This window comes from Cryptotermes secundus, unplaced genomic scaffold (genome assembly GCF_002891405.2).
Source record: "Cryptotermes secundus unplaced genomic scaffold, Csec_1.0 scaffold388, whole genome shotgun sequence".
Taxonomy (NCBI): Eukaryota; Metazoa; Arthropoda; class Insecta; order Blattodea; family Kalotermitidae; genus Cryptotermes; species Cryptotermes secundus.
Window position 1 is genome coordinate 502,478 of NW_019721765.1, and position 12,021 is coordinate 514,498.

Sequence of the window (12,021 nt, forward strand, 5' to 3'; positions counted from 1 at the left end):
TCCTTCTACCCTGAAGATGGAGGCGATACGTTCCTCCGAAACGTCGGTTAACACCACATATACACGGTGTCAAATCCCAGAAGACTGCTTTCTTCATAGTCACCGCCGTGAAAGCCTCAAATCTTATATACACCTCTACTTCATAATGGGCTAAAATAATGAGAGCTTTGAAATTCATTTTATTACGCCTGATAGCTCGAGAACTCTCCACTGCATTCAGTCGCAGTGAAATTGCGAAATCTAACAGACAAGACGCTTATCCCAAGCGCTCTAGAACACACCGTCATGAACATCCAGGAGAGTCTGGAAGGGAAGATATTTAGTGACCTAAATCAGGCATTCATTTATCCTGATTTTTGGGGGCGAAGGGAGGAAGAATATAACATGCGGACAAATACAGGAATTGAATCGCCAAAATCAGGTACCTGTTTTGTTAAAAATGGGGGGGTAGATAGGGAATGTTGCAGAAATTCTCCTACAGATTAATGAAAGATCTTTCTAGAATTAAATTAATTTATGAACATGGCATAAAACACTTATCAACAAACTAACCCCATGATAAACTTCGTGATTTCTATAGATTTCTTAGTACTGTTATTACAGTTCTTCTTGCGCTATCAGGTTTCTGATAAACAACGTAACCACCCACATTTACGTTGCAATGATTTGCATCTGGACATTTTGTTTGTCAGTTTCCAGCCGAGGATGTGGTCTAAAGAAATATAAATCCATGTATATCTCCTAGGTGTTATGCAACCAAATAAATAAAAAAAAGATGCGTAAAGGCACATCTAGAAGTATAAAGAACTCGATTCCGTAAGCATCTGATTTGTGTCGCTGGAGAGGCGCCGGGAATTTCTAAAACCGACCCAACGTCGGTTACGCCGTATCAAGGGACACAACACAGAAGCAAACTTCTGCGGCGTGGCTGTGACAAAACTAAATGTACGGACGTTACGTGAGAACGTACGTCTGCGTAGGATGAAAGAAACTTGAAGTGGAAACTCATTTGTCTGAACTGAAACCTCTTTGAAAGCAACAGCTTGAAGGCACAGAAGGGTTTTGGTGCGTAAAAATAAAATTGATCTCAGTCAAATAGGATGTGATATACGAAGTGGAATGCTGTATATTCTGTGTCATCACAGGATCCAATAATGGGCTTTGATAAGAGCAATACCGAGCCATTGGGCTGTTAGTTTCACAGATTGCCCATAAAATCGCTCTAGGTTTCAGTATCCAGAGGGTCAGAGAAGTGTTGTTAAGGAGAAATAATTAAATAAAGGTGTAAATGTAAACAATAGGGGACAGCCTCGATTTCATTCTTGGTACAAATTAAGCACTGAAACAACAACACGTTAAATGGTACTTGTTAAATGAAAGTTTTAGTTCTTCATTGGTCATGGAACAAAATGTAATGGACCAAAGAATTTCGAAATAAATTGATTGGAATATTACACACACCAAGACTACACTAAATTTCGGAACCGATATCCAAATGTGAACCACGATTATTTCCAAAGGCAGCTTTAAAGTTTGTTTAAATTTTCACAGTTACAGTTTTCGGAGATTTAGAGAGGGGTTATACCTACTCATCTGTGAATAAAAGCGTCTCTTACGGAGTTTAAAACTCAATTAAGAGACTACAATTCAAAATGTAATTTCACGTACAATCCATACACTGCTAAGTGGACATTTTATGACATCTGATGTCAATCGAAAATTGTTAGTGTTAAAGTTACTAACAGAAAGGCAAGTTGGGATCAAGTTTCATCAGTTATTGTTCATTTATGGGATTATAAAGGAATAGAGTTCCATTTACTTTCACGTACCATAATGCAAGTTTTTTCTGTGATAAGCAGAATCACAATTGTCAGTCATTCTATCAGCGGTATTCAACATGGTTTGTCTTATAAATTAATTCCACTGCAAACAAAAGTAGCATAAAGCACCTTGAAAGATTACACTGTCAACGATATATCGTGTCTTGGTATAGATTCAGCATAAAGCCTAATATATTGCACTAAACAGAGAAAGGAAACTATAGGAGGACACTTATGTAAACATACCCACAGCACAATAAGCTACATATGGCATTAGCCCGAATATAAGGCAAGGACTGTACAAGTATTTTTCAGACACTGCTTCTTAGAAAAGAGAGGTAGCCTTATTTTCGGGTTCTTAAAAATTAATATACACTTCCATTTGCTTACAACCCTCAGAAATAAATGACATATTCAACGTTGTCAAAAATACTTTCTCTTTACAATTTGCTCATTAGAAAAATAGGGGCTCGCCTTATATTCGGGCTTATGCAGCAGATATTTAAAAATAATTTTCACTAATTCCGTTAATCAATTTAAAGATAACTAAGCAGTTTAACAAAAACTTAATTCAGAACTTGATGTATTCTCATCTTTGTAATTTAAGCATAAAACATTTATAACATACAAAATTTTCTTTCAGAGGTAAACAGTCGTACATAACTTCAACTTAAATGCTCTTTTAACCCTAAGAATGAAATTTATTTAGTGCTATAAATCAGTCACATTTTATCAATGAAATCAGAAATTTAAGATATCAATTTACAAAAATTTCAACGCATATCTAACCAATGGAGAAAGTAAGGTAAACTAGCCCTGTAACAGGCCGTGAAGGCCCATAAGGTTGCGAGACGTCGAGGGTCCCACATTATCTCGACCATAGGCTCACAGATGGCGGTGCGATTTTCAGCCTTAAGCGGTAGCCGCCCTTTACCCCCCAGGAAAATTCTTGGTACTCATTTCTGTTAGAGGCTGAGTCAACCCCAGGGCCATAGTGCGGTTGGAAGGATGGGGTCAATTGAAAAAAGAAATCCAATTATCTCATCGGGAATCGAATTCACAACCTTTCAGCTTGTAGCATAGTGCATAAACCAACTATGCTATGCCATGTCCCATCTAACCAGTGAAGAATGCAGATTTTACAGCTAAAGCAAACATCATAATGATTTACAAGTACGCGTAACAGTTAGTGCTAATAAAACTATTCTTGGCTAATTTAACAACATTTTGAGCTAAAACGATTACATAGTTTCAATCGAGAAATAGCAACAAAAATAACAGCAAGGAATTTAGCTAGACTCAACTTTCAAACGCATCATAAAGTGTCAAATGAGGCTTGCGACCTCAAGGGATTAGAATACGAAGCAGAGACGCAAAGCGAAGGCTAGCACAGAAGTGACTTGGCACGGTCACACAGTACAAAAGATGTTAAGAGTTCTTGATAGTTTTCTAGAGAGACTTGCTCTGTTTTGTCTCTGACATTGATTGCTTTATCGGAGATTTTATTGGTGATGCCAGCCAGCAGCTACGTTGGAGAGAGAGAGAAACAGGAGAAGGGAAAGAATTCTTTGGGCTTGGGAACACAAAGAAGGGCTAGAATTTCCCGCAAACCGTGCTTCAAGTTATTACTTCCATTTTATCCAGCAATCTGTCCAAAACCATGTTCCTTTTAAAGCATAAAGGAACAGAGTGTTAATCTTTGGATTATTATCTTCTGGGATATATCGTTATGTAGTCTGCTGGAAGTCAACCGTCGTTTCGAAGGAACATATCACCTCGATCTTCATGGTCGAAGAACAGGCCGAGCAAGAAATCAGCGTGGAAACAGGTGTGGAAAGCAGCTCTTCTTGTTAAGTTAATTATTCGACTATGAAGATGGAGGCGATATGTTCCTCCGAAACGCTGGTTGACTTTCGACAGGTTACACAGTAATCTTCATACCCACCGCTGTGAGAGCCTCAGATCGCGAAGTCTCGATTTCTTTTACGGTCTCAGAAACGTGTGCAATTCAGTGGCGGAAATATTATCAGTTGAGTCGATTCAACTCCAATGTGTCCAAGAGACACATTTTAGCTTCTAAAACATAATCAAGTAGGTTCACGTCATTCTGAGATGTATGATAGCTGCTGAAGAAATTCCTCCCTTTTATGGACCCCCAAGGTCTGTTTCCACGTTCCCAAAGTCCATCATTAGACAGTATCCTGACCTGATTAAACCTAGTCCAAACTCTCACTAACTCACTCATGGAGCTGAGCACCTCTTGAGAGGCCGCCAACCATGCAGCTGCTCAAGAGCTTCCCAGCAGTTTATGGAACCAAAAGGTTCATTGTCGTGTTCACAAGAGCCCTCCACTGGTCTCTATCCTGAGTCAGATCAATCCAATCCATGCCATTCCTTCCTGTCTCCATAAGATCCATTTTAATATAGTTCACCCACCTACGTCTTGGTCATCCCAGTAATATCTTTCCTTCCGGCTTAATTATTTTAAGAAAAATAATTTTTTTTTACGAGATACTTAATAAACAGCGCGTTGTGAATAACTGTGTGGTGGAATACCGTAAACAGGATATATTCAAATATATCATCAGGGACACACGTTCAATAAATGCACTGCTAAAACTTGCTCAAGATTATTTTACAAGAGAGCACATAACATTTAAAATTTGTTATAAAATCCGTCAAGAATTGAAGTAGCGTCATCTTATAATATTATTTATGTATTAAATTTATTTTACACAATTCGCAGAATTGAAAGGTACCAATAAATTCCATCTGATTAATAATCTCGCTCGTTTTCTCCTACGCTTATATCAAGCATCAGCTGTTCATCAGCATTTGGGAACAGACTTAAAATTGGATTAACGTTTTTTATCCACCGTCACCTCATGAACCATATCCCGAAATATGAGACAGGCCGTGAAACATGAAACTCTCTGTGTACGCTATGAACTGAAGTTTTCTAAATGCATTATCGCAGCAACCTACCGATCGGTACGTGAATGGTTCTGAGACTGTGGCTACTCGTATGGGAAGTTAGATGATAGTTCAAACGTTTGTGAACCATTCAAATACAGAATATCGAGCAGCAAACAAGAAATTAACAAAAAATTTATCACATAAAGTACTCCAGAGGGAGTAAAGAATTCAAAATGATATTTATGATACTGCCTTCTCTGTACATTAGTTACATATATATAAATATATAACTATCCCTTTTCGTTCATATCTACCTAATGCACCATTCTAATTACACCGCCAATAATGCAACAATGTACGATCCTTCGATTACAGCATTTCTTCTGGAAATAAATCAGCGTAACATTCTTTCAGTTCAAATACACTTCTGCCTGTGAAGTCTTAGACGCTAAACGGTCCTGACGATAATGTATAAAACTCAGAATTACTGGGTTTTCAGACTCTGTCCATCGTTCGGTATTCTAGAAACTAGAAAACGCAACGTTTCGGACACTGGATCTGTTTCCGTCCTCAGGTGAAGGTGGGAGAAACTTAGTCTGTTAAGTCCTTTAGAAAGAGCTAACGTCAATCATTGGACGTGAACTCTTTGACCACCATTTTTAATAATATTCGTGAGATCATCACGTCTGGAATATTCTTGTCCCACAATGTATCTGCTGTCTTGCAGTGCTGAATGCTAATGTTATTATTAATCGTTATTAGTTACTACTCAACGGGCGCGCGTCTACGGCATGAACCGTCTTCGCGCGCTCGAACACTGGCACTGTAAGCTCCAATCCCACTCAAGGCATGGGAGTCTATCTCCGCTTATTCTGTGTCTGTGTTGTCCTGCGTGTAGGCAGCAGACTTGCAACGGGCTGATCACACGTCCAAGGAGTCCTACCGACGGTCCATAAGAATCATAATTTCCGGATTCATTCTGTAAGGGAACAGGCGAGAGAGTCGAAGCCGTCAATGTAAAAGTAGAACTGTTATTAGTGCTGCCTTCTTCACAGATACCAAACAATTATACAAATTGGATTATTTACTACCATGTGCTTGGGCCGAAGAAAGCAAAATCCTTCTAACCACCCACGCTTCGACCCACTCACCAATCTTCTCCCCCATATGTTCAGACACCCACCGATCAATCCTTCTATTCGGCGCGTTAAATGCCATCTCACAAGGTGGGAGGAGACAGAAAACAGATTGTAATCTAGAATGACACAATCAATCGGTTCTGAAAAGAGTAGCGTCCATCCTCTTGTCATGGGAATATGACCACTGTTTCACTGATAGAAACACTATCCTGATGCCGTCCACACTGTTACATGAATAAAAGTAGATTTCCAAGAAAAGAGCAGTTATGAAGAAAGCAGTCTTCTGGGATTTGGCACCGTGTATATGTGGCATTAACCGACGTTTCGGAGGAACGTATCGCCTTCATCTTCAGGGTAGAAGAAAAAATATAAGAAATCTGCAAGCGAAGANAGCCTCAAATCTTACAAGAGAAGTTAACTTGGAACACAGTCCACCATGTTCTCTGGGCTTATGCAGGGTTCTCTGTATAACACGGTAGTGAGGTGCTTCATGCTTTGATGTTATTCGCTTTAATTCACAAATCCTTTCTATAAAATCTGTCATTCAGACATTTCCTAAGCCGATACTATTCCGAAAGACGTGTAGGTGAAACAGCGCTACCAGCCCTCCGAAATTACTTCATCTGATAATATTATATTTCCCGGTCTAAGAAACTGATATTAACGGCCGTGGGGATCCGCTGCGCTTACCACGTGACACCTTCTAACCCCAAAAGTTGGCACTAACTTCGAGGAAAAGCGGCATACGCTCGGTCGGTATAGTTCGCTTGAGGGCTACAGGCCACGGAGTAATATATTTCAGTATCCTGTTGCACTGATTTATCATTCGTTCACTCAATTCCGGCTCTAATACAACACAAACCGTCCAGTCTCTCCTTTACTTTAAAATATAGTTCTGAGTAGTCGGCCATGTATCCCTTGTATATGAAGGAGGCATAAGATGGACGCCGCAAAATGAAAATAGGGCGGAGCGAAGAGAGAGTGTTCATTCTCAGACAAATACATTTTGGTGCGAACGAGGATATGCAATTGCATGGGATGTACTGACATACGAACTGGTGCAGTGCGGCAGTTTCAATCGGTGAACAATTGCCTGAAAATGGCATTGTAACGCCGAAACATGTAATTAAATGCGATTTTAAATACATTTTAAAGAAAAGAGAAACTGTAAACGGTTTGTATCACATTACAGACGGAAATGAGTGAACGAGCTGTTGGAACTTCTTTATGTTATAAATGCATGATACGACTGGCATGATGACCATCCAGTGCACGGAAACGTTGCTCAATGTGTGGACAATGTAGATGACGGTACTTCCACCCTGAAGATGGAGGTATTATGATACACAGACCTACCAGACTACATGGTGAAGTGTTCAAGAACTCCACAATACGAATATTCACAGCAGAAATGTAAATGTATACAATGTTCAGCAGACAAAGCTTCAAACTTCAGATATCCTACCAACACTATCGCTTTACTTTCATCTCTGCATCCAACACTGCTGACTGATGAATGCACATTGCACACAATCTGCATAGCGGCGCATTGGGATGTTGCAATTTAGGCAGTGACAAACGTTAGCAATTTAATTCCTTAGGTCTTCAATCTCAGTTTCAATCAATATGAACTACCGCCCCAACTTCAGTCTCCTCTCAATCAGAAACAAAGACACACAAACACAGAAGGACAGATTCCCCAGAGAGAAGAACATACACGTAATTATTGTTATTATTATTCTTGTTGTTGCCAAAATGACGTCACAATAGCCTTACCTTTGTTGTCAAGGTGATGACTGCTACGAGTCTTCATCGTATTCTGACCTGAAACAAACAAAAACATTTGTTAAGGGCTGAGGCATGCAAAGGTTAATTTTGTCTACACATATGCAAGCTGTTACATGAGCTTAAAGAAAGGTTGTTTGAAATCTCTATGTTATATACTTCTGATGTTTGTCTTCATTTTCTTCTTTGTTTCACGGATTAAACCTTCTGGCCTGTTCCGCTACAGACTAAACTCTGAATGGACGAATCCTGAGAACAATTTGTAGGGCTCCTTGGATGGTGGATCGGCACATCGCAAGGCATCTACCTACACAAAATAACACGATATAGAAGAAACGTAGATACACATCTGTGAGCGAAGCTGGATTCGAAACCACGATCTCGATATTCGAGGGCGAAGACAGGGACCGTGTGGTCACTGTGATCGGCTTGTGCTTGACGTGGAAGCGTACCCGGTTGAGCATTGTCTTCGAGTGACCGCACGGTAGACATGGAGACGCTCCGCCAAACAGTGGCGTCACCGGGAGCCAAGCTATCAATCGCATCTCGGAAGGAGAAAGCCAGGAGCAGGGGTGGAACCGCATCCAGGGCGGAGCTTTAGGAGCTGAAACACGCGTCTTTGTCAAAAAGGTACTGTGAACTCTCCCAGCATCAAATTAATGCAGCTCAGACTTCTGTGCGCGTCTGCCTTTCTCCACCGGTAAAACGCCATAACTTCAACTTCATACAATGCTACTGCTGCCGTGTAATTTGGAAATGGCCCCATCATGGAAATGTTATTATTCAATGTTCCTTCCTCTCTATGTGCAGGCCCTCATGAATAAGTTAGAATTGGCCATCATTAATTGAGAGTTTACAAAATAATACTAAGTTGCGTAAACAGAATCATCAAGAGAGAATTTTGGAAAAAAAAGAAGATAATATAAAATCAACCTCATCTATCTAAGATGTCATATTAGATTATGCTTGTTAATTAAGTAAACACTTAGTATCTGGATCAGCAACATTTCTCTTAAAAGTAATATAAATAAATACTTCTCAAAAATTATTTTCACTCACTCACTCATTCGTGGAGCCGAGCCCTTCTTGAGAAACCGCCATTTGTGCAGCTACTCAAGAACTTCCCAGCATTTTATAGAACGTGAACGATCATTGCCGTGTTCCCAAGAGCCCTCCGCTGGTCCCTGTCCTGAGCCAGATCAGTCAAATCAATCCCATCTAATTCTATCTCTCTAAGATCAATTTTAATACTGTTCACCCACCTATGTCTTGGTCTTCCCAGTGGTCTCCTCCCTTCTGGCTTAATTATTTTCACAAAAATTAATTCATTTTACGAGATAATTAACAGCGCCGTTATGAATATTTTTTGTGGTGGCATTCCTCAAATAGGACTCTGGAGAAAGTGATGTGTATTCGTTTCAAAGTGGAGCAATTCTTGATAAAAGTCATATGACGTGGGTGCACCGTCACAATTGTACGTTGAATTACAGAATTTGTGTATCTTGTAAATCACTGGATCATGCGCTTCTGTGTAATGAGCTCCCTTATCCACCACTGACGGTTTAGTCTGTCCTCCAGAAGACCGAGGGAGTCTAGGGAGACGATCCGCTTCGCCCAAGTCCCTCGTCGTATATCAAAGTTGGTCTTGAAAGACAAATCTTCTACAACCCAATTTCTCTCTACCAAAATCCCTTATCGTAGAAGTTCTTTTTCACTTTGACCAGCATAATCATGGACGTCTTCTTGTGACTGGAATAGTTTCACAAGAAACACGTCCATATTTCCCTCTGTGTCTGAGCAACAGTATTATGAGATTTTCATCTCAAAGGATTCTGTCCTGCTCCCAGACTCCAACAAACTCAGCGAAATTCACTGTGGCAGATGTACAGACTGAAAAATATCTGCTAGCCCAAATCAAGTTTTAATACGAGTCTACAGCGCAGCCAGAATGCATATAATCTCACTATCAGAATCAACCTCCGTCAATTAACGTTTGCAGTATGGAGGAGAGTTTCAAAATCACAACACTTCTAAGAAATATTAACATCCACTGAAAAAAATACTTCGAAGGGTAAATTCAGTACTAAATTTCCCTCACTCTGGGTTCAAACACTTAAACGTAAAGGGATAAACCTGTGATTTATTACAAAAAAAGGTATCCCCGTAACAGGCCATGGAGGCCCGTACCGTTGTGAGAGGTTGAGGATCCTACATTATTTAAACCAGGGGTATCCAAACTACGGCCCGCGGGCCACATGCGGCTCGCAATGTGATTTTATCCGGCCCGCGAAAGAATTCTGCAGAAATGCGCCAATTGAACTAATTTTCCAGTGAGTACTGGTAAATGTGATTCCGAGCTTATTCACCTGACATATTATACTGCAGTTCGATGGCTTAGCTGTGGAAAGGTTCTTTCGCGCTTCTTTCAGCTCAGGAATGAAATTGATATATTTCTTACCAAGAAAAACCATCACGAACCACTTTTATCAGATACCAAGTGGCTTTGGAAATTAGCAGTTTTACTGATCTGGTGAACCATATGAACCATTTGAATTTAAAGTTGCAGGGTGTGATTTATTTGCACTTATCAAGGCATTAAGAGCAAAGTTGATACTTCTGGAAAGCCAAGTGAAAAATTGTAACTTTGATCATATGCTATACTGTGCAGAGTTGCATAAAAAGGGTGAAGCTGAATTTCCTTCACCGTTTGCGAATTTAGTCATTTTAGATTTGAAAGAACAATTTCGGAAGCGATTTGCTGATTTGGATTCCAGTNACATTTAAGGTCGCTACATGTGTTTAGCGTTTCAAAATTTGAACCTCAATTTAATCAGATTTTAAGAATGCAAGAAGAGGTCCATCATTCACATTAATTGTTTTATTATAATTTGTGATGAAAATATGAGCATTTGCTGCTACTGTCTGTTGTCATTAATATACGATAATTTATTCTCATGTACTTTGTATTTAGTTTATGAAATTCTGTGCTTTCAATAAAACTCATATACCTAGAGTTATTAATTTCTCATTTTATCCGGCCCGTTGAAAGTGCTGAATTATCAAATGTGGCCCGCGGTTCGAAAAGTTTGGAGACCCCAGATTTAAACAATCGGCTCACAGATGGCGGTAAGGTTGTCAGCCTTAAGCACCGGCCGACCTTTATTCCCCAGGAAGATTCCTGGTACTCATTTTGTTATAGGCTGAGTCGACCCCAGGGTCATAGTACGGATGAAAGGATTAGATCAATTGAAAAATTGCACCTCATTGGGACTCGAACCAGCGACCTTCCGGCTTGTAGCACAGTGCCTCAACCAACTACAGTACCGCGTGCTCCCGTTTTATTACAATAATAAACAATATTATGGAAGCACTGGTTGTTAAATTCAAATCAATAAATCATTTTGTAACATATGGCTTCATTTCTGTGGTTAGATTCATTTCTCTCACGGCGTTTCGTGCAGAAGAGCAACCTCAACAGGATGATTGCTTCCTATGTCACTCAACGGCACTGTTTCAACCTCATATATTCAAATCGTCAAGGATTACAAACAACACAGAAGGAGGAAACTGTGGGCTTTCTGATGGTGTTATACCCGTATTTGCATATAGAGAACAAGGAAAATGATAAGTATCTTCAGTCAGTGTAACTGACAGTTCAGTCGAGATATGAACCCGGTATGGTACCTTCCAAAACAATTCTATATAAGTTTGCTATCTCTGAGGCGACAAAACTGAGAACTACAACGTGTAATTTCAGGCATAAATTTTGTTTTATTTATGCATACCTGCTACCCCTGTATATTAACGTTTCATTTCACAGGCAGCACACTATCATTTTTTACCCTCGAACATCAACACGGAAGTGTTCACGATTTGGTTCTTGAGGGAAATGCACACTGTTGACGTGAGCGGTCGCAGGAGCACAATGCCTCACACTTCGTGTTTCGCGTTCTCGTTGATGCAAATATGCTTATGTAAAGGCGTGTCCACATTACTCGTGCTCGTGTTCGTGCTTGTGTGACTCGCTATGCTCGCGAGTAATGTGGGCGATATGACAAGTTACGAGACAAGCATATGTTAAATTTTAATTTAAAATCTACAGCCTATACACAGTACGAGTAAATATACGGATCCTCACACGCCTAAGCCTGGCGAGCAACTGAAGTAGTGTGGACGAAGATTTACGAGCACAAGTAAAATCCAGACGAGTCTCCCGACGAGCACAAGCCTGGCGAACACGAGCACGAGCACGAGCATGAGTAATGTGGACGCGCCTCTTGTATTTCTCGTAGGATAGCCTACAGAATCAACCAGTCGCGTATGAAATATCCTGATAGCAAAAAATAGTGTGTTTTATAGCA

General features: G+C 40.1%; 1 protein-coding gene across 3 annotated transcripts in view; it reads right to left on the reverse strand.

Moving 5' to 3' along the window:
* LOC111875687 (latrophilin Cirl) overlaps positions 1-12,021 on the reverse strand; it is a 1,027,517-nt gene that overhangs the window by 500,489 nt on the left and 515,007 nt on the right. For all 3 annotated transcript variants that reach the window (XM_033750172.1, XM_033750173.1, XM_033750174.1), the window contains one exon: positions 7,652-7,699. In XM_033750172.1, coding sequence (XP_033606063.1) covers positions 7,652-7,688 — 37 coding nt within the window. In that variant the 5' untranslated portion in view covers positions 7,689-7,699. Of the gene's footprint in view, positions 1-7,651; positions 7,700-12,021 lie in introns of those variants that run through there.